This window comes from Conger conger, chromosome 2 (assembly GCF_963514075.1).
Source record: "Conger conger chromosome 2, fConCon1.1, whole genome shotgun sequence".
Lineage (NCBI taxonomy): Eukaryota > Metazoa > Chordata > Actinopteri > Anguilliformes > Congridae > Conger > Conger conger.
In genome coordinates this window covers 39,437,455-39,464,338 of record NC_083761.1, presented here as the reverse complement: position 1 = coordinate 39,464,338, position 26,884 = coordinate 39,437,455, and the positions used below count along the sequence as shown (strand labels likewise).

The following is a 26,884-nucleotide window of genomic DNA, read 5'->3' as shown; positions in this document are numbered from 1 at the left end:
CTTTATCTCGACTGTCTCCCAATGATGCTGCCACAACCTTCATGTCCTCTCTCTCATCTTTGTCAACACATATATATTGTGATGCTCTATGAGCTGACTGAACCAAACTGCGGGCAGCGGAGAGAAAATGGAAAAGGTCCTATCTCCCAAGTGATATAGCTTCCTTCCATGCCCTCTTATAAATCTTCCTTCTTTCACTCTAAAATTAAACGCACCACCTAAAACCCTTTCAACCTTCTCTCTTCTCACCCCTTCTCCCCTCTCTGACTCCCGACACTTTGAAACTCCTCACATCCCACCACCCAACCACCTGTCCTCTTGACCCTATCCCTTTTAATAACATTCTCCCTTTTCTCTCCTATCTAATCAACACTTCCCTTTCTTCTGGCACTATGCTCTCTTCCTTTCTCTGCTCAAAAAAAGCCCTCTGCCCCGAACAACTACCGACCTGTCTCTCTTCTTCCCTTCCTATCTAAAACTCTGGAACGTGCGGTCTGCTCCCAACTGTCAACTTATCTCCTCCAGAACAATCTTCACGATTCCAACCAGTCTTCAACTTCAAGAGTGGCCACTCCACTGAGACCACCCTATTTGCGGTCAACAAGGCACTCCACTCTGCTAGAACCAAATCCCTCTCCTACCAGGTGACAAACTGAAGACGCACCTCTTCAAGCATCACCTCTCCCCATCCCTCCCTACCTCCCTGTGAACCTTAATTGTTGTCTTTGTGATTTACTTTGTGTATCTGTATTTTTAGTTGGCTAGGTAAGCAGTATTTGGATAGTTAAGTTTGGTAACTTTTGCTTTGTTGTTTGTTTATTTGTTGTTTAAAAAAAAAAGGAAAAAAAAGGCCCTGGTCCTCATCTTTGTTGTACGGGTAGCAATTGAAATTGTACTTCCCTCTAGGGTATTTCAGCGCACTTACCCCTGATTATGGGTATGCACTTTGTTGTAGGTCGCTCTGGATAAGAGCGTCTGCCAAAAGCCAATAATGTAATGTAATACGCAGGTCACCACACAGAGCCTGCTTGGCTGATATCCCTACATGGATGAACCTCCACTGCCAGAACCTACAGGTTCTTTCTCTATAATATACGCTATATCCATCATTTCCTGATAGAGAAAGCCACCCTGCTCCTAGACCAGGCACTCATCATCTCCTGCCTGGATTACTGCAACTTCCTCCTGGCCAGTCTCCCAGATTGTGCCATCGAGCGCCTCCAGCTGGTCCAGAATGCTGCAGCCCGCCTGATCACCAGTCAGCCCAGGTCGGCTCATGTCACCCTACTTCTAATTGGCCTCCATTGGCTTCCTATTGCCGCACGCATCTGCTTTAAGGCGCTAGTGTTGGCATTCCTAAGGGGACTGCCCCACTTTACACTCCCTACACCCCATCCGGCCTGCCAGCTCTGGTCGCCTTGTGGTTCCCTCACTATGAGCACTAGGCGGTCGAACTGCACATTCACGCCTGTTTTCCGTTCAGGTTCCTCAGTTATGGAACAACCTACCATTGTCAGGACAGCAGAATCCCTCCCCATATTTCGACACAGACTAAAAACACACCTTTTCAGACTATACCTTAGTCCTACCTCCTGATTTCTCCCCCCCCCCCCTCCAATTTCCCTCTTATCTAACCCTAACCCTTAATAATAAATAAATTAATTAATAAATTGCACTTATGATGACTTTTGCCTTTTTGTTTAGAACAGCTCTCCATGTTTTGATAGTTATGGATTTGATGCTTTTAACTTAGAAGAACCTATGCACTTGTAAATCGCTTTGGATTAAAAGCGTCTGCCAAATGACAAAAATGTAAATGTAAAGGCATCCAATGAGACCCGCTCCTTAAGTTTTTGGTCATTCTGCAATATGTTCCAAGCAAAAGGAGCAGAATACCTAAAGACCTAAATTTCTGTGCGGGCATTGGGAACAGACAGCATAAAAAGATCCAGTGAACATAAACAATAACTTCCAACACTGTTTTGCAATATATAAAGGCATAGGTACGAAGGAAGAAGACAGATAATTGTCTTATCAATAAGGATATACCAATGAATATGTCTATGAGTTGCCAGTACTGGCCAACCAACCCGATCATACAATGGTGAGGGAGAGCCTCACAATTTACAAGTTATGAATCTCAACACACCATGATACAGAGTGTTGATCGCATGGAGGCACTGAGAGGATGCTTGCTTATACAAAACATAATCCATAATCGAGCACAGGCAAAAAAGTTGCAACATAACAGGTGGATCTGTTCTTAACTTTTTTTGTTACTCCTTCAACTAGTTAAGGCTCAGCCAGAGTTTTATTTTGAGATGTTTCAAACGTGTAGTGAGGGTGAACTGGCGGAGGCCCCTGTCCGCAAGGTTTTCAACTCCCACCTCCGGAGGAACTTCTCGCGCATCCCAGGGGAGGCTGGGGACATGGAGTCCGAGTGGGCCATGTTCAAAGCCTCCATTGCAGTGGCGGCAAGCAGGAGCTGTGGCCAGAAGGTCATTGGTGCCTGTTGGGGCGGCAACCCAAGAACCCGATAGTGGACACCTGCGGTGAGGGAGGCTGTCAAACTGAAGAAGGAAGCCTTTCAGGCTTGGCTAGCCCAGGGGTCCCCTGAAGCAACAGACAGGTAACGAGTGGCCAGAAGGGCTGCGGCTTTGGCAGTCACTGAAGCAAAAACCTGGGTATGGGAGGAGTTCGGGGAGGCTATGGAGAAGGACTTTCGGTTGGCCGCGAGGAAGTTCTGGCAAACCATCCGACAACTCAGAAAGGGAAAGCAGGGCTTGACTCAGGCTGTTTTCAGCAGGGGAGGAGAACTGCTGACCCAGACTGGGGATGTTGTTGGGTGGTGGAAAGAGCACTTTGAGGAGCTCCTGAACCCGAACAACACATCCTCTGTGGAAGAGGCAGGGCCCAAAGACTCAAGGGAATCTGCACCTATATCCCTGGCGGAAGTTGCTGAGGCAGTCAAAAAGCTCCTCAGCGGCAAGTCGCCCAGTGTGGATGAGATTCGCCCTGAGATGCTGAAGGCTCTGGACATTGTTGGGCTGTCTTGGCTGACACACCTCTTCAGTGTCGGGGTATCACACTCCCCGGGAAAGTTTACTCTAGGGTGCTGGAAAGGAGGCTCCGACCAACAGTTGAACCTCGGATTCAGGAGGAGCAATGTGGCCTCTGTCCTGGTTGTAGAACAGTGGACTAGCTCTTTACCTTGGCAGGGTTGCTGGCAGGGTCATGGGAGTTTGCCCATCCAGTCCACATGTGCTTTGTGGACTTGGAGAAGGTTTTCGACCGTGTCCCTGTGTGCATTAGTCTTCTGCAGTGGGTTGGTAGCATTTTCTCCTGGATTAGTTAAGTATCATTTGTTTGTGCTGTTTTTAATTAAGTTTAGTTGTCATTATAGTGACAAAAAAAATAAAAATAAAAAAATAATAATAATAATAATAAAAAGATTTTCACTTATAATGACTATATGTTTAGAAGAGCACTTCCTATGTATTTTCCTAGTTATGGATGTGATGCTTTGACTTGTGGAAGAACCTATGCACTTGTAAGTCACTTTGGATTAAAAGCGTCTACCAAATGACTAAAATGTAAATGTAAATGTGTCCCCCGGGGAACCCTGTGGGGGGTACTGCAGGAGTATGGGGTACCGAGGCCGTTGTTATGAGCCATCCGGTCCCTGTATAACCAAAGTGAGAGCTGTGTCCCCATCCTTGGCACAAAGTCAAACAAGTTTCCAGTGGGTGTTGGACTCCGCCAAGGTTGCCCCTTGTCACTGGTCCCGTTTGTGATATTCAAGGACAGGATCTCAAGGCGCAGCTGGTTGGGAACGAGTCATTGCCCCAAGTGAAGGAGTTCAAGTATGTCGGGGTCTTGTTCACGAGTGAGGCTAGAAGGGAGCGTGAGATCGACAGGCGGATTGGTGCAGCGTCAGCAGTAATGTGGGCGTTGCACCGGACCATCATGGTGAAGAGGGAGCTGAGCCGGAAGGGGAAGCTCTCGATTTACCGGTCGATCTACGTCCAAACCCTCACCTATGGTCATGAGCTTTGGGTAATGACCGAAAGAACGAGATCGCGTATACAAGCGGCCAAAATGAGCTTCCTCCATAGAGTGGCTGGGCTCAGCCTTAGAGATAGGGTGAGGAGATCAGACACTGGAGGGAGCTCGGAGTAGAGCCGCTGCTCCTTCACATCGAAAGGAGCCAATTGAGGTGGTTCAGGCATCTGATCAGGATGCCTCCTGGGCGCCTCCTTTGGGAGGTTTTCCGGGCTCGTCCAACTGGGCGGAGACCCCGAGGTAGACCCAGAACCCGCTGGAGAGATTATATATCTCTCCTGGCCTGGGAACGCCTCGGGATCCTCCAGGAGGAGCTGGAATGCATTGCTGGGGAGAGGGACGCCTGGAATACCCAGTTTAGCCGACTGCCACCGCGACCCGACTCCAGATAAGCGGATGAAGATGGATGGATGGAGTTGCCTCTACTCTAAGTCAGACTGTCAGTGAGCTTAAGACTGCATTTCAACAATTCACTGAATTGTCTTAACCCTCTGGGTTCTGAGGGCAAAATAAGGAAAACTGGTGACTGTGCTACGCTCTGACATGTGTAATTTTAATCAATTTATGATTCCACACAGTGATTCCAAAGTGTTTCATATCTTTGTCTTCAGCACAAACTCAGCTACAATATTATGGCAATAGTAATTAGGTCAGAACCATATGTTGGTTGTAAATTGCTCTAGAATCACACACATTGTAAATGGTAGTTTTGAACATGTGCAGGAATGATGTAAAACACATACTAATCTCATTAATTCATTAATTCATGCTCCGATTTCACAGCTACCCCTCTGCATACATCTGATCACCACTTCATCTCACTCTCCCTCCCTCTTCCTCCCCATCCTCCTCCCCCTCCTCCCACCCACACTTCCTCAGCCCGCCGTAACCTCCACTCCCTCTCACCCTCTTCCTTTTCCACCTTTGCCTCACTCCCCCCTCTCGAATCCTTCTCCAAACTCCCCACTGACTCTGCATGTCACCCTCCTTTCATCTCTCTCCTCCGCCTTTGACTCTCTCTGTCCCCCTGTCTCAAAGCTGCCTCACACACCCCCCCCCAGTCCTTGGATATCTGACACCCTCCGTACCTCCAGACCCTTCAGACCTCACAACTTACCAGTCTCTCCTGGTGGCATTCTCTTCCGCTGTCACTGCCGCCAAAGCAAAATACTATCAAACACAAATTCAGAACTCTACTTCTGACCCCCGGAAACTGTTCTGTATTTTCTCCTCTCTCCTCAACACACCGCCTCCTCCACCTCAGTCCTCCTTCGCTGCTTCAAATAGGCCCTGTTCCTTATCTTTGTTGTACAGGTAGCAGTTGAAATTGTACTTCCCTTTAGGGTCTTTCAGCGCACTTATCCCTGGTTATCGGTATGCACTTTGTTGTATGTCGCTCTGGATAAGAGCGTCTGCCAAATGTCATTAATGTAATGTAATTATCCTAACCCGCTTATCCTGAATAGGGTCGCAGGGGGGCTGGAGCCTATCCCAGCATACACTGGGCAAAAGGCAGGAATACACCCTGGACAGATCGCCAGTCCATCACAGGGCACACACACCATTCACTCACACACTCATACCTATGGGCAATTTAGACTCTCCAATCAGCCTAACCGGCATGTCTTTGGACTGAGGGAGGAAACCGGAGTACCTGAAGGAAACCCACGCAGACACACAGAGAACATGCAAACTCCACACAGAGAGGCCCCGGCCGACGGGGATTCGAACCCAGGACCTCCTTGCTGTGCGGCGGCAGTGCTACCCACTGCACCATCCGTGCCGCCTCACATACTAAACTATTGTAACAAAATTTGTGGATCACTGAAATTTCTTGGGTAACAAGAGGTGACAATATTGTAGCAAATCCAATTAGAAATATAAAAGAAATTACAAAAACCGAGTGTCAGTACAATTTCAGCGCCAAATTACATATTAAATTAAATTACATATCCAAAATAAAATGGTTACTATTCTTGAACCCTTTTGACTGGGTATTCCAACAGCCAGGATTACTCTACATGTTACTAAAAAAAAGTTACAGGTGCTCAAACACAGTGAAAGTGTGAAAGCTGTTTCTCTTTTTTTTGCATCTGTGCGTGTGAGGTATGTGACTGACAATTCTCATTTGCCTGCTGTGATGGAGTTTATGGCAGCTGTGGTTGGTGACTTTACTAAAAGTCAAGTGGGGTACATTATCGTTGGAGTATCGCCCCCCTTAGATGAGGTCTTTGCAAACTCACCAATAAGCTTGGGGCTCTGTGACTGAGACCCCCGTCGCTTTGTGTACACTTTCTACCTCTGTAGTATTCCTGCGGTTTCAGATGAATAAGAGGGTTAATGCGTTTCATGGTTTCCTGTCTCTTTTTAAAGTGTTCTGCTTTGTCAGCGACTTAGATTGTTTAGGTTGTTTTGCGTATTCTAGTGTTAGGGATAGTACTCCTGCTGTGGAATCAGAGATGGGATATCTTCTGTGTCTGTCGTTATCACATTGCCTTACGTAGGTAGGCTATATTTAGTAGGCCAATTAGGTTGGGAGCCTGGGTAGGCATCGCCCTTGCACTATAAGCGTATGTACTGTTTACTCTTCTCGTTTTACAACCACCGTAATCTGGAGGACGTAAGGTTGAGTTTCCCTGCCATTGTTTCCTTGCTCGATTCAGAGTAACTTCAGTTTTGATAGGTCGTTTTATTGGTTGGCTAATTGCCGGGGAGTTATTTAATCCCTTTCTTGTTTTCACCTTCCTTCCTTTGTTTCTAGGGATGCCCCCAGAAAATATCAGTGGTTCTCACATCTTGTGGGTAACTTTTAGAACCCAACTCAGTCGTGTTTGGTCCTCCAAACCCCAATCCCTTACAGCCGTTTTTTCCAGCACATGCATACTGAAAATGAAAGGAAAATGATTCCATTGTTTTATGCAAGCTCAAGCCCAAGAAACAATAAACATGGATAATGTAATTTCATGTTAATTTCATATTGCTAAAATGTTACTCAGTCATCACTCTACTCATACTCATATCATACTCTTAATTGACTGGACAAATAGTAAAGTTATACTGTTGCTGATTGCTCATGGTGTTGTTGTCTATACCATGCTGACTGCATTGCTGGAACTGGTCAGAGACCTTGTACTTGCACTGATGGTGTTTCAGAGAGCAAAATATAAAATATAAAACATAGATAATTGCATTCCTATGTACAATCACTTGTGTACACATATGGAATGGTGAAATGGACAAAAATGTTAATTCCTCCGAAGAAAGTAAACAATGGGAATTCTATCAATGCTATTCCAAAGTTAGTACATTTTTGTAATTAACTATTCTGGATTTGGTTCACTAAATTCTCACCTTGAAAAGGACACTGACATTACCCTGATTTGTGTAGCTTGTGGATTCCAAAAATGCTGAGAAGGTGAGGTTGCCCTCACTTGATTTTCCAACCCAAAAAACAAGCATGTTGTCGGAAGTATTACCCCTTTTAATAAGGAAGTATCGCCCCTTTTCTTGACAAAAGCTTAAAAATGACATTCCCAAAATAAAATAATTACTATTCATGAACCCTTTTGGCTGCAGGGATAATACTGAAAGGTATCCCTTTGGGGTTTGGTATCCAAGAGTCAGAATTACTCCATATATTACTGAAACAAAGTTACAGAAGTTCAAAGCTTTTTTTCCTTGCTGAAAGGTTTTTCTGATTTTGACTGGGTACAGATTATTGTAGCTGTGGCTTGTGTGCTTAGAAACACACTGGAGTCAAGTCACAACACTGGATAAATCCCCTTTCAAATTTCACCAAAAATAAGCATTTTGTGTTGTTTTTTTTTTTATCCATGTCGAGGCAGTTTTCCAAAAAGGATATTTGGAGGCTCAAAAAGGACGCATGTATCTTATGAGATGTAAATGCTGCATTTTACTTCGTAAATTATACAACACTTTTTATCCTGAAGTTTGCACTTCCCCCTACCTGTCACCCTCCCCTACCTCTCTGTCCCAAACTCCCTCTCCTTGCAGTTATCCTCAGAGAGCAACAGATTGAAAAAGATCATAAAGAATAAGTACAATTATACCATCTTGTATACTAATATATTCATTGAGGTCCATTGATTTACATTTTTGTCAAATACATCATAGCAGTGTGGAGTTTAGCGAATTCATTAATTCTGTGAAAAAACCGGTGTCATTAATTGTCCTTTAAGGAAGAAGGGAAGCAAATGTTTCACACATTGTTATAAAATATATTTCCTTCTGAATTGCTAAGTAAAATGGCCTGTTCCAAACATTGTTCCATCAACTTATAGGATGCTCAGCTAAAATGATCTCAAATGCCTTAAAATGGCAACAAAAACCCGAAACAAGCGGAAAAAAATGAGCAGCTACTGTTAAAACGGATCGAAGAATAGTCAGAATGGCAAATATTCAGCCATTCATCAGCTCCAGAAAGATCAAAGATGATCTACAATTACCTGTAAGTGCTGTTACAGTCAGAAGACGTTTGATCAAAGCTAAGCTATCAGCAAGAAGTCCCCGTAAAGCACCATTGTTTAAAAAAGGGCATGTGCAGAATCGGTTCAGATTTGCCAAGGAACACATCAATTGGCCCAAAAAGAAATGGCGTAACATTCTGTGGACTGATGAGAGTAAAATTACGTCAGACGACCCCTGGGAACTGAATTCAAACACCACTGCGGCTTGAATTCGTGCAAAAATCATGGTATGGGGATGTTTATAACACTACAGTGTTGGGTTCGTATACCTGTGTGACCTGGCATAACACCACCTGATTACGCCACCACCTTACGCCAAAATAAATAGTTTATAAGAATTACGCACTGCAACGTAAACAGTAAGCCACCCCAAAGCCCCAACTCGATCAACAGTTGGTTTGTCAGTAGTACAGATATTGAAAATACAAATAAATATGGAACCCCAGGGAAAAGGCGGGTACAACACAGATTAAAAACATAAACGGTCGGAGCTCTACGTAGCCAGTTACCGGTGTATTAATAGAACTGGAGCCCGGTACGTTCCTTAGCTCTTTAATGATATGTTTATGTTTACACTAGGACTCGGAACTGTACTGTCCTCTCAGGTCTACTTTTGCATTTGTTCTTGTGATTGATTTGCACTTTGTGGTACGTCGCTCTGGATAAGAGCGTCTGCTAAATTCCACGTAATGTAATGTAATGTAATGTAATGTAATGAGACTACACGATAAACGCAAATTACTAATGTTGGCAAAACGGCAGCTAGCAATGTCCTCAATAGGCACGTGCAGAGCCTCAAACTCCACCACTTCGTCTATGGCGACCTCAAAGCCAGATAGGAACCTGCATACAGGCAGGGAAGAACAATTCTTTGTACCTAGTTGCGGCAGCCTATTTATAGGCCTGCCAAATTTGACGTGTCAGCAAACCAGATACCTGACTGCGTGTTAACCTAGCCTATTCGCTAGCTAAAGTGTGACCTGTTACTCCAGCGATCATGGATCAGTTTGAATACATCAAAATACTTGAAGAGATTATGTTGTCATACGCTGAAGAGGAAATGCCCCTGAAATGGGTGTTTCAACAAGACAAAGACTGCAAACCCACGAGTAAGCGAGCAACATCTTGGTTCCAGACAAATAGGATTAAGGTAATGGAGTGGCCAGCTCAATCCCCCAACCTCAACCCCATTTAAAACTTGACAGCAAACTTCTGAAGCAAAACCCAAAAATTCACAGGAACTGTGGAATGTAGTTTGTTCATCCTGGGCTGAAATACCTGTTTCTAGGTGCCAGAAGTTGGTTGACCGGATGGAACACAGATGCGCAGCAGTTATCAAAAACAATGGTTATGCAAATAAATACAAAAATAAAAAATAATTTAAAGAGAAGTTCAATCTTGAAAAATGTCTTTGGTTTATACAGTTTGAAGAAAGTATAAATGTCAACACTGCCATTTTTTTAAACAGATATTCCTTTTCTTTGCTTCCTGTAAAATAATAATGCAGAGTTGATCAAATTTTCTAATGCTTTGATTTGGAATTGAATGTGTAATGTTTCCATTACATTTGAAATATTGAACTAAAAGCTATTAAAAATATTTGCGCTTTATTCACTTTTTTAAACATACTTTTTTGAACACAACTGTACCTGTAGTCTGGATTCTTAGCTTTTGGTTGCCTTTGGTATCTGTTATTGCTTTTGTTGTGCTAATTACAGTCAAGGAAGCCATTATGAGGTGGGGAAAAAAAAAAACCATCAGAGACATAGGCCCAACTCTTTTTCTAATTAATGATGTTTCAAACTGTCTTATTCCTCAGCCTCATAATAGCATCCTTCACTGTCATTACCACAACTCTGGTCCTCATGTTGACAAATGGCTGTGACAGACCCCACAGGCAATCAACAGCCTAGAATCAAGACTAGATACTGAAAGCTAGCTTTCTTATATCTGCATGATGGAAGCGATTGCATACACCTGACTAATCAGAAATAGCTAAGAATCAGTTCCGATCTTCAGCTTTTATTCCCTGGTACTTACACCTAGATGTACACTTAGAAAATAGCGCCTTTGGTATCAGACCACCCAAGTCTTAGGTGAGCAATAATATTGGAACAGAGAGTATTTAAGTAAATTAAAGTAAATAACACTTAATATTTGGAAGCATATCCATTTCTTGCAATAACTACATCAAGCCTGCGACCTGTTGACATCACAAGACTATTGCATTCTTTTTTTGTGATGCTTTTCCAGGCTTTTACTGCAGCCTCTTTCAGTTGTTGTTTGTTTCAGGGGTTTTTTCCTTCAATCTCCTCTTCAGGAGATGCATGCATAATTAGGTAAGGTCTGGTCATTGACATGGACAGTCTAAAACCTTCCACTTTTTCTCCATAATGAAGTCCTTTGTTTCTCCCTTATGAAGTTCATCCCAATGTTGGCAGACAGTTGACTTCTGAATTAATCCTGCTGCTACCATCATGAGTTACATCAATAAACATTAGTGAGCCCACTCCAGAAGCAGCCATGCAAGCCCAAGCCATGACACTTCCTCCACCATGCTTCACATATGAGCTTGTATGTTTTGGATCATGAGCAGTTCCCTTCTTTCTCCACACTTTGGCCTTTCCATCACTTTGGTAGATCTTGGTCTCATCAGCCCATACAACTTTGTTCCAGAACTTTTGTGGCTCATCTCTGTACTTCTTTGCAAATTGTAATCGTGCCTTCCGATTCTTATTGATGGCGAGATGATGCTTCTTGAACCAATGAAGCTTTCTAGCCAATTGTACCACTGCCAAATGATCACGTGCCAGAAGCGTTTTTTGGCAGCAAAATCCTGCATACACACCTGCACACCAGGAATGGAGTTGTCCATCCCTGCTTAAAACTGAGAGTTGTTCCAATGGACCTGTTTCACTTAAGATTGTCTTTTCCCAAACCACTTGGACTGAGTTGAAAAATATAATGTATTATTGTATTTTTGTTTTTTAATTGAGTGAAACCCTGCCTTGAACCCTGGTCTTGCCAAGTGGCACTAACCACGACAGCAAATCAGCTGGGGGCATAGACTGCCTTTTCAGTGTATGAGACTGCTTTCTTTTCTTTTCTTTTTAAATCCCCAGGCTGGTTAGCAAACACACAGGTGCGAACCGAAACAGCTTTGGCAAGTAGCAAAGTGTACTACTGGTGTCACAAAAAACGATTCTCATGGTATTGCTTCATGATATTTTATGACAGTTATCTTTAGGCTATGTTTGCTGATGTAATTATTCCCTATTATATGTAACGTCTGATTCAAGAAGTTATAAAATACAGTAGGTCAATAATACAATTATGTTAAGTGACTGTTGACTACAAAATGGAAAATTTAAATAAAGTGGGACAATTTGCTTTGTTTCAACAGGGCAGTAAAATTGCTTGTGTAACTGGGGACACTCTCAGCACTTAACGACCACTATGACAACCCATTAAAGTGTCATATTGACAACCCGAGAAAAGAAAATAGAGAGCAAAGCTCTTTGCTCAAACCAAACCGATCACCTGGTTCTACACAAAATGAAGCCTTGTTTGTAGTCACATGATTTTCTGAATACAAGCCTCGAAGCGGGGATTCAGGGAAAACGGACTTACTTCACACACGCCTCAGAGCCTATCATTAGTAACATCACTACCGAGTCATTCACATATTGTGGGATAGCCTCTATATTGCTGCTCTCTAAGTGTTCTTTGAACAGTTGATTGATATACCTTCACCCCTGCCCTGTGTGGATTGTTTGTGATGTTACTGATTTTTTTGATTTTGGGGGTTCTCTTCACAGCTCTCCATCTCCAACTGATCTTGGTCACTAGCGGTTTCTTTCTTTTTCAGAACATTCCAAGTTGTTGTTTAAGCTGTCCCCAATGTTTGTGCAATGGTTCGGATCGATTTACCCATGTCTAAGTTTCAAAATGGCTTGCTTTTTCCCCCAAAAACAGCTCTTTGGTCTTCATGTTGGTTTATCTTTTCTAACACAAATGCAGTCTTCACAGTCAAAACCCAGTGCTAAAACCAAGAGTAGACAGTAAATTCAGAACTATTTATTGTTTAACCAATCAATCTAACAAGACACATCTGGGCAACAAGAAACACCTGTCAGTCATAATGTCCCAATACGTTTGGTCACATAAAAATTTGGTGGTCTGATACAAAAGGTAATATGTTCTAAGTTGCTTAACAAATCTAGATAAAAATACCATGGAATAAAAGATGAAATTTGGATCTGTCACCTCATGTACATCTTTTGACCTGAAACTCAATTCAGTGTATAGCAATAGCATTGACCTTGCTGTTCCAATACTTTTTGAGGGGCCTGTAGATGTAAATACCCTCAAATTAAAAGTCAGCACTTTAACCTCATTATTTCATTTACAATTGAGTAAAAGTAAGAGCCAAAAGACCATATACTGTCCAAATAAACAGTAAAGCTCAAGTTGCAATGGTTACATCAATGAACACCAATTAAAAAACCAGTGAAAAGTCTGAAAAGCTCCAGCAAGACCAGCTATACAGCCGTTACTCTGATGTTTCTGAAGGGTGTTTTTCAAGCTGTCCACCCCTCTCCTCGTGTTTGGCATTGGCCTCAGCAGGGGAAACAGGACACTGGTTCCATGCATTCCCAGTTCATGATTTCAGTGTTCTTCCAGGCATCTGCATTATCATTTTGCCATTATTAATACTGCATCTCTTGGCAGAGAAAACACTAATTTGGTTACTTTGCAATAAAGCAACAATGTTTTATACTGTTGTGTTAGATTCAATGACCAAGAGAACTGTCTGAAAATTGATCTGTGTCATGTTTCTCTCACTTGCCTTGAATAGCAAGTTATTTATAAAGTGAGAGATGACAGGAATTGGTGGCAGAGTTCAGAAAAGAATTCCCAGTGTCGACATGCTCCTCACCATTTATAAAACAGTTCTGAACAGAGGCAGGAGAGTGAATTTTTGTGAACACGGTCTGCTGGATATGAACAGTCTCATTCTCAACTGCCTGACCTTAATTTACCAATCGGTTACATTTAGCAATCAGTTACATTGTTCTGAATCACCACATCATAAAAAAGACACTTGGATAACAACATACACAGGCATCTTAAGCAAAATACTAGGCTTACTGTCAACAAAAGTAATTAAAATTATAATGTTTGCAAGACATACGTTTGACAAGTTCAGAGGGTATTATAAAGTTGAAAATCAGCAGACCCTGGGGTTCTCCATGACCTGGAATGAAGATCATTACCTTGGATGGTGATATGGTAAATGGTTGGCATTTATATAGCACCTTTATCCAAAGCGCTGTCTAATTGATGCTTCTTATTCACCCATTCATACATGCAACGGAGATTGGCTGCCATGCAAGGCAGCAAGCAGCTCATCAGGAGCATTTGGGGGTTAGCTGTCTTGCTCAAGGACACTTCGACACACCCAGGGATTGAACCGGCAACCCTCCGACTGCCAGACGACTGCTCTTACCGCCTGAGCCAATGGTGTCCCTTTTTTTTTTGTCCACTTTACAATGAAAATACTTTGATGTGTACCTTTTATCATAAGTTAATTTAACAGTTTTACAGGTGGTACAAGGAAAATAATGTCTCAGTAAAAGCCAAGCTTACCTGATCCGTCAGGAATTGATCTCACAAAGGTGGGCAACATCTTCACAGTTGCTGTGGGATTGGTGTCACGGCCCAGTCCATTCTCTAGTTCCCTCCTGAAGCGGGACATGATATCCAAGAGGGTTTCATCCGAGAATCTCATGGAGTACAGGTACTTATCAATCTGAAAGTCATCACAGAGATGGCTGGCTGAAAATGGCTGTCATTTTAAAACTGGGACAAGATTCTGGTGTAGCATTATTATCAATATCATTTTAGAATTCTAGACAAACAAATTCATGCATGTACACACACAGGTAATAATTCAGTAATCTTCTAATTTGTTATCTGTAAGAGAGCGGGGTCAAAGAACCAAACACGACCGAGTTGGGTTCTAAAAGTTACCCACAAGATGTGAGATAACCACTGATCTTTTCTGGGGGCATTCCTAGAGACAAGCGGTACACCCCAGAGGAGGAAAGGGTAAACAAGAAAGGGATTAAATAACTCCCCTGTCACGTTTCAGGTCTGTCTTGCCATGTTTTATGTTTATTCATTTTGTCTTAGTCACGTATTGTCTTATCATGTATTATGTTAGTCTAGGTTCGTCATGTCGTTTAGTTTGTTTCTTGTTACGATTTATTTTCTTGTCATGTCTAGTTATGTTTTGTTACAATTATTTTACCTTGTTATATTGAGTGGTTATCGTCTTAGTTCGTTTAGTGTTATGTTTGGATTTATGTTTATTGTTACACAGACTGGTCAATGTTTAAACATACACTTTTACATGTCTTTCCGCCTTTCTCTCTCTGTCATTCACACCTAATTATTTCTATTTGTCTATTTACTAAAACTACTAACGCTAGATCAGGATTGGGTAGAACTAACAAACTAATCATGTGTTCATGTTACCTTACGTTTCTCGTGCATGTCATTTACTAATTTACTAATGCTAGGGCAGGATAGGTTTATTACTAATGATTACTAATTACCTTGTTAAACTTGTCATCCATCGCACCTGTTTTCCATTCCCTTGCTGCTCTCTAACTAATTGTCTACACCTGTCTACACCTGCATTTATAGCCCAGTCGCGCTTCTGTTCGTTGCGAAATTGTCTGCCTCTTGTACGTCAAAGCAACTCTTGAGCATTTACTGTCATTGATTACACGTTACGATCCAAGCCTGTTACTGACCATCGTTTATTGATTTCTGTTTCGTTGACCACCGTTTGTTTTGACCACGTCCTCGCCTACCGTCTTTTGTACCTTTGCCTCGCTGTTTGTTTTATGGTTTCGACTTCCGCATCGCCCACGACTACGACCCTGCCTGCCGTCCGCCTGTACTTCTGCCCCGCTGACAGCTCTCCTGCTACCGGACCAACTACGAGTTTGCCTCTTCCCTCGGCACCGTGCTTTTTGTTTGTTTATTGTTTGTTTGGCTGGATCTACGTGTATGGACTTTGCTTGTTTTGACTACGCTCCTGGGATTCGTCCCGAATAAAGCCCTGACGGGAATTTATCCTATTATTGTTTCTGAGTCGTGCATTTTGGGTCCAACCCCCACGCACCCGTCTCATCCCCGGCAATTAGCCAACCAATAAAACAACCTATCAAAACGGTCGAGCAAGAAAACCATCGCTAGGGAAACTCAACTTTATGTCCTACAGATTATGGTAGTCGTAAAACGAGGTGAATAAACCGTAGGTACGCCTATAGCACAAGGGAGACCCCGACCTAGGCTCCCAACTGTGTTATAGCCTACCTAGGATCGGTACGGCAACGTGATAATGAGAGACACACAAGACATCCCGTCTCTGATTGCACAGCAGGAATACATTTACATTTACATTTTAGTCATTTGGCAGACACTTTTAATCCAAAGTGTATAGTGTGCATAGGTTCTTCCACAAGTCAAAGCATCACTTCCATAACTAGGAAAATACATAGGAAGTGCTGTTCTAAACATAGTCATCATAAGTGCAATTTTTTTTTTGGGGGGGGTTAGACAAGAGGGGGGCAGGGGAAATTAGGAGGGAGGACTAAGGTACAGTTTGAAAAGGTGTGTTTTTAGTCTGTGTCAAAATAGGGGGAGGGATTCTGCTGTCTTGACAGTGGTAGGCAAGTCATTCCACCACTGAGGAACCAGAACGGAAAACAGGCGTGAACGTGCAGCTCGACCGCCAGATGCCCGTAGTGAGGGAACCATAAGGCGACCAGAGCTGGCAGACTGGAGTGGTCTAGCTGGGGAGTAGGGAGTGATCAAAGATTGTATGTAAGGTGGGGCAGTCCCCTTAGCAGCCTGAAATGCCAACACTAGGGCCTAGAATCGGATGCGTGTGGCAATAGGAAGCCAGTGGACTCAATTGATCTTTAATAGTACCCCTGGGCATGATTAACAATGAGTTATTCACAAAATACTCAAAGTATAATATAGTGACTAAAACAGATAACATATAGTGATTCATTTTAACAGAAAAATTCAATTTATCATTTAATCTCCAAACATGATGTGTTACTTGCCTATTAATAGTGTAAGGCGGAAATGATTAAAATCTGGCATTGTCACTCAGGGCGCTGGTCAGCTTGCTGACTTCCTCTGGTACTGTGGCAATATGTGGCTGTAAAGTAATTTAACCCCAGGAGCATACACCATTAACCCGCACCCATACGGGTAGGAGCCTGTGGGGGAAGGCATCTGTTTTCTTGAGAAGCTCACTTGTCCCAGGGTTTACTCAGGCCGCCAGCCGTAAAACTTGTTACGACAGGGGAAACATCCTTTACGGCACGGGAAGGTTTCAGAGGGCACAGCCTGTTGGGCCCATTATTCCCTTCGACCCCCCTTTCTTACTCCCTCCCTCTCAGATCTCCCTCTTGCTCAGTCACTAAATGATGTGTACAGCACTAGATGTTTCATGACAAAGTCAGTTTAGATAATATTAATGTTTGGTATTATTCTGATTGTTTCAGTGCGACTGGTGCAATGGTTTCATTTCTGCAACAGCAAACCCTGGACATCATAACCAACCAGGAACCAGGGAGAAACTGTGTGGAGCTCTGCCCCAGTGAAAGCCATGTGCATCAACCCCCCTGCGTTTCCAGATGGGTGACCCATTTTTAGGGTTAACATCAAAGGCCAGATTTTGGATTTAAAACTAAGCAATCTGGGAGGATGCAATCAGTCTCTCCCGTGCACACCTTGCACGTCACTTCTACGTACAGGGTGTCTGTAGTCAGGCTCCCGTATGTAGCTTTTATTACCAGGTATGACTTTTAAGACTCCGTGATTTGGTTTCCATTGTAATGCTTTTTTGATTTGGAACTAGTGTGTAATTACATATGTAACCTGCCTGGTAAAATAAATTGTTAAAACTTGATCTGTGTGGTTTCGCTTACTGACACTCAATGTTATACAGGAAATGCTTGGTTTACCCCCTCGAACTGGTCTAGGGAGGATGAATATTTACGCTTAATGTATCACGGCGTATAGCACCCATAGACCTATGATGGTAAATCCCTCGCCTCCGCATGGCCTCATTCATGTCGAGCACAGCCGTAGCTAGGTTGGTCTGCTTGGGTCCCTAGGCTGTAAACAGATATACCCAAGAGTAGCTATTCCTGCAACCTCTGTAATGACTATAGATATCTAGTCAGTTTGTGAGACGTGCACATAACGCGATGTGACATGCGGCGGTACCAGCAGAGGATTGTTCAGATGAGTAAATCTCAGTACAGGATTCCTATAGCGATGAAGTCAAAATTATCAATAAGAAATCTACCTAATGTGGATAACTAATCAAAATTATTATTCTAAAATGGAGTCAGATAAACGAAGGTGAATGTATTGGCCCTATTGTGGGTCAGCCCGGACCAGTAAAGAGCGGAAGGCAGAGTGGTACTACTGTCTTTGTATCGTGGTTTATTTATTTGCTGATCTAGACTCTTCGCATAGGGGCCACTAATTTTTAACCCTATTAATATTCTTTCAGCAATACCAGAAGGACAAGCACGCTGATACCTTCAGCCCTCGCTAAATTCCGTCGTTGGGTTAGCGTGGGATTTTACAATAGTGCAATCGTCAACACGCTTGTTGGTCTAGAAAACAGGTTGAGATCAATGATCAGTTTAAAGAAAAGGTTTGGGCTTCCCCAATTTTCAGCACACCCACCATTACTGGCATTAATGCTCACAATGAAATGTTTTTGATGTTAATCTGTCATTAGTCATTACTTTTGTCTTTTTGGGTGTGCTAAAACAGCTATTTCATGGCGTCTAAAATGTTTACTGACATGGCTAGACTGGTAAACCTAGTTTGAACAGGATTTACGGTTAAATATTTGGGCAGTGGTACAATCCTTTACACTCCAGCACATTGGATTTGAAATAAATCAATGAATACTCAATTGATCTTTAATAGTACCCCTGGGCATCTGGAATCAAAATATCTCCAAAACATCAATGATCCACTCCATGTGACAGTAGGCATGAGGTGCTTCTCCTTGTATGCATTCCTCTTTCACTGCTAAAAATGTTGATGGCTTGTATGGCCAAAACCTTAAATTTTGGTCTCATCTGACCATAGCACTCTCTACCAGTCATAATTCCAATGAAGTTTGGCAAACTCCAGATGCTTGGTTTTGTCATTGTGCTCAGTAAGAGTTGTCTTCATGCCACCCTTCCAAAGAGTTTGTTGATATCGAGGTGCCATTTTATGGTTCTTTTTGAGACTTGGTGGCCCCAAAATGCAACCAACCTCTTGATTCTTGAACTGTGAACCTTGTGTTTTTTATGGCAGCCCTCACCATCTTCCTCATCATCCGTAGGGGCAGTGTGCACTCCTGGCAAGTTTGTGACCATTCCATATGTTTCACATTTTATATTGTTGCACAAGTGGTATGTTTAACCAATTATGTAAGTTCTTTGGCTTTTCCCATGCTGTGACCTGATTTGTATACTCTAATGAAACAGAAAGTGATGGAATGACATACTATATTTAGATTGAGATTAATTACGTAAAATTGTATTGCCAATTCCACTTTGATTTTATTTACAATAATTGTAAGGGGTACCAATAATTTTGACACCCCGCCCCAATCCTAGACTGCTCTGATTGGAGGGGCAGTCACAGTTTTGTATTTTGCACCATCATTTGCGTACTCTATTGTGACTATTGTGTGTGGAAATCCCAGGAGATCAGCAGTTTCTGAGATACTCAGTCCACACTGTCTGGTACCAATAATCATTCCACGGTCGAAGTCACTTCGATCAGATTTCTTCACCATTCAGACTTTTGGTCTGAAAAACAGCTGAATCTCTTGACCACATCTGCATGCTTTTATGCATTTAGTTGCTGCCACATGATTGGCTGGTTAAATATTTGCATTAACAAACTGGGGTACAGGACTACCTAATAAAGTGGTCACTGAGTGAATATTTCTACTTTATCGAAATTTACACACTGACTTAAAGAATAGCTTGATTTATTTAATAAAAATATAGACAGTAGTTGCACACAATTAATATATGACATCTTCAACTTAATGAGTTTGTCACAGCCAACTTAAAAGTACAACACTGTCCGGCAGTGTCCAATGATTAATTTTTTCACCTGTTGATAAAGTACAACATAGTGAAAAGCAAGCACAGATTGCAACACTTAGATATATGTTTTTACATGCAGTGACACTGTAATGATTTCTTAGAGGTGAACAAAGTGTGACAGCATGGGTAAACACCTTGGTTCTGGTTGGAGGTAGATGATTGGAGGGTGTGGTTGCGGCTACCCAGGTAAAAGGCCCACCTGCCTTTTACTTAAACTCTCACTGTAGGCCTTTTGGCTCTTGCTTCCTCTCAGCTACTAGTAACAAATATTTCCTTTTTTCTGAACAGGAATGTTGTACGAGTAATTGGATTCATTATCCGTGATTGCAGAATTGGCCTACTTTATTTTTTTACATTGGCTGCAGTAGCTGTACATTAGTGATGAATGTGTAACGTGTAACATACAGGGGCGGCCTGTAGCGTAGTGGTTAAGGTAAATGACTGGGACACACAAGGTCGGTGGCTCGATCCCCGGTGTAGCCACAATAAGATCCGCACAGCCATTGGGCCCTTGAACAAGGCCCTTAACCCTTGTCTTCTGCTTAGTCTAATCAACTGTACGTCGCTCTGCATAAGAGCATCTGCCAAATGCCAATAATGTAATACAATGTCATGTTAACATAGGCCAGTTCCTCCCTGGTTCCTTAGATCAGTATCTTGTCATCGTGTGATCAGGGGTGCGTTCAGGATCGCAATTTGAAAAGGTAGTGCGCTGCTTATAGAAATGGCTGCCAATGGGGAAGACATGACCTGTTGTAAACACACAGCCATGTGCTTCAAACAAGCTATGGTATAGAGCTAACTTTAGTCCTAAATGATCCAGGAATAAAAATGTCAATTTTACTTGTAAGGACGGAGGATGCGGTAAAGATTTTGTGGACATGGACATTATTTTAGCTAGAGGTATGGTAGTACATTTTGTCAATTTAGCTTGTTATTTAGTTAATCACTTTTCAACGTGTTTATTCGGCAGGTACTGGGATTATGCTGAACGTGTGGGTGATTGCCATTGGCCTAATTAGCTTGTTGGAGTTGTAATGTTAATGTAGCTAGCTAGCTAGTGAGCTTAAGGTCAGATGACTTGTGATCTGAAGTGGTCAGAACACACTATAATGTGTGAGGACGGCTGAAAATCCTTAATGTCTAGCCATTCTTCACGTACTCAGCACCTCTGTTTCTGGTCCTTTGTGTTAGTTAATCTAACAGGAGCGTGTCTGTGTTCCCACAGCTCTATGTTCCCACAGCCCTATGTTCCCACAGCTCTATGTTCAGTTGACTTCACACTCAGCAGGCTGCTTGCATGGGACCTGAAGAAATCCAGTGTATGTTTGTGCAATTTAGACACAGTACACGTTCAATTATCTATAAGTTTTTAATGAACAAGCAAACAAGCGAAATAAGAAAAAAAAAATACACTATTTATGCAGTTCACTTAAAACTGGAAAGGGCTCTACATCAGTACTTTTCAACCTTTTATGTGCCAGGAACAGGCATCTGCAAGTGCTGTCCTTTGAGGACTATTTTGACATCTAAATATATAAAGTTCAGTTTACACGATCAATAATAAACATTTAATTTTGAAAAAAAATTTAATCTTAGAAATGTGGGAACATAGGGCTGTGGGAACATAGGGATGACCCCAATCTAACATTTGGTCTACTATAACATTAAATGCTTATCCTGGTGGACCCTGTTGGCTTATTGCTGTTGTTGCTATATGCATGTATAGCATTTTAGCTACAGTATCTGCTGTAGCTAGCTAGCTAGCTAGTTAGGAATCTGAACTGGCAGTATTTCACAAAGCAGGATTACTGCGCTGAATAAACCCCTAACACCCCAAACATTTCAAAGCATGTATGGAGTGAGTTTTCTACTTGCGTCAGACTTGCTGAATTCTCTGGTCGGGGTTGTTAAAGAAATCAATCGTACTTGCAAGTACAATATTTTAACGATCTTGCCAGTAAATACATTTTTAGCTCCTGAAATGGTGAAGTAGCTGAATTGAAATAAGCCTGTGTATTGTGACCTTAGTGGTTGGTAACCTAGCCAGTTTAGGCTGACTGTACTGTAGTGTGGGTGATTAGACGTCACCCGATAGCAAGGCAGTTTTGTTCCGAAGTTACGTATTTTGAAGCAGGTATTGAATGAGGTGTATTGCCTAAGAGTATATTGCTTTAGGAAAATGTGTGTGTGTGTTTAAAGAGGCGAGTGTGACGGCAATGCAGATAGACGGGGAGGCGCCTCAGCCAAAAGTGTTGAAATTGTTGAAATTGTACTTCCCTCTAGGGTCTTTCAGCGAACTTATCCCTGGTTATGGGTATGCACTTTGTTGTATGTCGCTCTGGATAAGAGCGTCTGCCAAATGCCAATTATGTAATGTAATGTAATGTGTTCCGTGTAAAATTGTTCACGCACATCCACACATTGTTTATAGACAGTTTCAGTTTTTAATTCATGTGAAGATTAACCAGATAAATCGCAATGTAGTGTGGGGACTCTTTAAACGACACCACTTCCGGATTACGTCACGCCCACTTCCGAGTACGACTAACTTCCATCCATCCATTATCTGAACCCGCTTATCCTGATCAGGGTCGCAGGGGGGCTGGAGCCTATCCCAGCATACATTGGGCGAAAGGCAGGAATACACCCTCGACAGGTCGCCAGTCTATCGCTGGGCACACACACCATTCACTCACACACTCATACCTACGGGCAATTTAGACTCTCCAATCAGCCTAACCTGCATGTCTTTAGACTGTGGGAGGAAACCGGAGTACCCGGAAGAAAGCCACGCAGACACGGGGAGAACATGCAAACTCCGCACAGAGAGGCCCCGGCCGACGGGGATTCGAACCCAGGACCTCCTTGCTGTGAGGCGGCAGTGCTACCCACTGCACCATCCGTGCTGCCACGACTAACTTAATACAGATAATTTAATTGGTTTAATGTATGTGGTAACGGATAATGCACCACCACCCCTACAATAAACTACTGTTCAGCTGAAGAATACATTTACCTTAAAACATAGTTACATTAAAAATCTATTAATTTAAAGTTTGTCTTGTCTTACTATTGTGAAATTTAGAAAGATAAATGTGGTAACCGTTGGCTACACTTAAATAATGAATTAATATGAATGATAAGACTAAACTGAACTAAGTCTTTTTCTTCTTTTTTTGTGTGGAAAAAGGGCGTCTGGGGTTTACAAATTTTTAGGCTACCAATCAACATAGCCTGCAATCCAGACATAAAAAATTAACAACACGTTTATCGGACTCTTTGATATCGAGCACAAAGTAATGATATTATATTAATAAGGAAGGTATGCTAGGAGGTAACTTTTGCACAATAGGTATTTTTGGACTTCTAACGGTCAAGTGAGGAATTGCAGCAACAAACACAACGCTGTTTAATCCCACCCCTTCTCTGTGAACGCACTGAAATTGAAATGCCATTGGCTGTGGCAATTAGAGCCTATTTTCAACCAATGAGCTTGAATTATTGTACAGCCATACAATGTTTTGGTACAGAGTGCCGGCCCATCAACTGCATATTTTGAAACCCGAATTTAATGACTATAAACACAGGCAGAGGGTCAACATGTCAATGAGCCTTTTTCAATGATGGGAAGGGAGTTACAATGGCCTTGTAACAATGTTTTAACACAATGTTGTATCTTACCTATACTTGCATATACAGTACATTACTGGCACAAATTGGAAACACTGCAGTTTAGTTCTTTTAACAGCAAGACAGCTGAATGATGTTGGTAGTAACCAGTATACTACACAATGGTAGGCATGTTTAAAACAAATGGTAATTATGTCCTCAGATATTGTGTCTACGCCATACATAATCTGTAACAAAAAAAGAAGAAATACAGTACCTCAGGGATCGCAGTTTACAATGAGAATAGCCACAATCAATTACAAAAAATAATTAAAGATAATAAAGAAGTAAGAAACAATGCACAATAAATGTAACCGATTGTAGTATGCAGTTTTCCTGCTTGTGGGATTTAGCAAACTGAAGAGCATACAATCCATGAAAATGGTTAATCGTTTTTTGAGTAGGCTGATCATGCACGCATTGTATGTGAAAGCCCCAAAATTTACAATATACCATAGACTGGGCTCCAACTTGTGCTGGCTTGAACAGGTGGGTGGCGAAAGGGTGAAATGCAGACCTGTCTGAGCGGAAAATTGCAATAAGCTGCACCAAAATGGCAATGAGCTGCTCACACCCTCAGTAGTGGCTCTCATCCTAGTACAGCATGCTGGGAGTCTTGAAATTACTAGAGGCATCTGGATCATCCGGAAAATACAAAATCAACAGTACGCTAGTTCGCAACATACCAGACACTGGCCAGAAAATATTGCCCTTTATGCCACTATTATTATTAGGGATGCTCATAATTAATCAAGGATTGATTATTTGCTATTAAGAATTTGATCAATCAATTTGGGTTATATAAATTGCTGTGGTGAAGACACACTGCTCAACACATTTGACATTTTCCCCAATCACTGTGCCACAATTTAATAAAATTCTGCTGTAAATTAATTTGCTTATGTCTAAATGCTGGTTTTCCATGTTGATGCTGACAAATCATTCACACTCAAAGCAACAAAAATAAAAAAACACTGAAATCTGCCCATTGAACATTGTGTTTGATGCTTAATTGCTAATTGGCTAAATATGTGCTTGCACATTGATGATGAGTCAATGATGAAGGATGGATTTTATCTCATAAAAGGTTACCACTCTTCATCAGGAACACACAAAGGAAGTTCAACAGACCCCAGTTCATTATTTAAATTACATTTTTCTGTGACTAAGGCAGATGCTTGTCATTTATGGCATTGCACGTTAACACTAAATGTGCTTTTCAGTCTGGGAGGCAGCATGCTATATAAAGTGTGCATCTTTTCTCTCCATAGTGAGCAGATCCTGGTGGGCATGTCTTGGTGAGGAGGGAAATGGGATTTTTGGATTTGGGAGGGTGGGGGTTAAGGACATTTATACGCACAAAGATCCTGTATAGCTGAGAAGTAAGGATGCTCCTGACTCAAACCAACCTCAGAATAAATACCCTGCTCGTTAAATAGATCTCACTCGCTGATAAGGACAACATTCTGCTGTTTCTAAAGAAATTCTGACCTCTAAATACTGATCTCAAGGACATCAGCCCAACAACACAGGATCACAGAATAAATCTCCTGCCATGTTGTACAATTTGTGCTGATCACACCCCTGCATACCGGCAACTGGTGCATCCAGTGAAGAATGTCAATGGGCCAAACCCCAAAAGCCACAGGTACCTGGTGATACGTGGCCCATAACTACAAAATGGCCCCGGTATCTGGACAGACCGCTGTTGTTCCGACGCTGTCGACAGAGCAACTTACCTTTTTGACCTGATCATCCTTCAGCTCAGTGAAGTAATAGGCCAAGAGCTGCGCTGCTATCATTCTGGAGTCTGGAACAGAGAAAAAGAAAAAGACAAAAATCCACTTGGCTGCAACCTCCTGGCCTCAAATCCGTTCTCACCGGTGGATAGAACTGGTCCTTGGTCGAGTGTCACCTATTGCCTTTAAATATAGAAATAAAAAATGAAACAGACATTCATGTGCTTAACGGAGTACACACTGTGACTCACACGCTGCTGTCTTAGCCAGCCTAGCAAGCTAACACTCAGGAGATGTAGCAGCAGGCTGGGATGGTGACTACTCGGCCCTGCCCACCTCCTGTTCTCTGATAGGCTCAGACATGAGAGCAGGGGTGTGAGGGAGCCAGCTAACAGGCTGCATTCCAAGTCCTTCTCCTGAGCAGTGCAGGGAAAGAAGAGAGGGGGAGGGGATGGGACTTCTGTAGATCCCTGCCTTTATGACGCTGGAGAGGCAGCTGGCACGTCCAACACGTCCTTGTGGTCCTCCCGGAGGGGCGTGCAGGCGAACAGGCGGTGAGACATCCCCTCTCTCACAATCATCACTCCCCTCATGCATATGTGCTCTCTGAAATAGTGAAGGGCATGGAATCAGAGGGCCACTTAAATACTTCCAAAACAGCTCTCTGCAAAGCAGTACACCATTAGACTGTGTGTACGATAACCTCAGTCTATTTTGAGAGAAGCACAAGCAGAGGTCATTCCCTGCCGAGCATGGAAAAGGGTATAATGCAGATAAATCAGGGATAAAGTGATTCCAGGGACATCCAGTGTGGAGCAGTGTGGCTAACTAATTAACACTAAAGTAGATTATATTACAAGTATGTGTATAGCATATTTGAGCTATAAAAATCCCTGCTATTTTAGAACATTTCATATTTCAGTGCTTGTACTCCTTTCTTTCATCAGTTAGTGCTGGGCAGTGCTATACAATGTCTCACTACTAAGTCTCTACTTTCAGGCTGTCTTTGAGACGGGTAAGGGACTTTGAATTCAGTTAATTCAAAATCAAGGGATCAAAAATGAAATTCGCAATTCCTTAACAAATTATGAAATATTATACTTTTTATATGAAAATTAATTATTTAATTACTTTCCTTGATTAATAATAAAGGTATTTGAAACAGCATTTCCTTCACACTTTTTCACAAACATGACATTTGACATTGAAATTAACACGTTTTGCATCTTCATTTTCACAATTCACTAATGAATACTTAATACTTTTTATACCACACTTGTACTGTAGTCTTGCATCCGTGTCAGACAGCAGAATCAGTGATAAATCTGACAGCAGAGAAAGTCATTTTCCCCTCTGGCTCCAAAAGCATTTGTTTTGTTCTATTAGAATGAAATCAATATGCCTAACCCTGAAAAGCCTGTGTGTTGTTGTGGAGTTACACATAAGTGCGTTAAACAACTCTTACCTGTTATGTTTTCACTATGAACAAACACCTTCATATCTGTATGTTAATAACACATGTACAAACAATAATTTGCAGCAATTTCAAATTTATAGTGAACATGCACATTCCTCTCAATAGAAAAGGAAATAAGACATGAAACAGTTAAAAACAGTTTCCTCCCACTCCCTCTCCCTCCAGCCACTGAGCTGCAAATGCAAGTACTGTGCACAGTCATAGGCTCGGATGACCAGATGA

The 26,884-nt window shown here is 42.2% G+C and overlaps 1 protein-coding gene across 1 annotated transcript in view; it reads right to left on the bottom strand.

Moving 5' to 3' along the window:
- Positions 1–25,479, bottom strand: part of LOC133115434 (hexokinase-1) — a 129,618-nt gene extending 104,139 nt beyond the window's left edge. The window contains exons 1-2 of the mRNA XM_061225351.1: positions 25,186–25,479; positions 14,199–14,361 (exon numbers count right to left, since the gene is read on the bottom strand). Of these exons, the coding sequence (XP_061081335.1) occupies positions 14,199–14,361; positions 25,186–25,248 (226 nt within the window). The 5' untranslated portion in view covers positions 25,249–25,479. The remainder of the gene's footprint in view (positions 1–14,198; positions 14,362–25,185) is intronic.
- Positions 25,480–26,884: the final 1,405 nt, after the last annotated feature.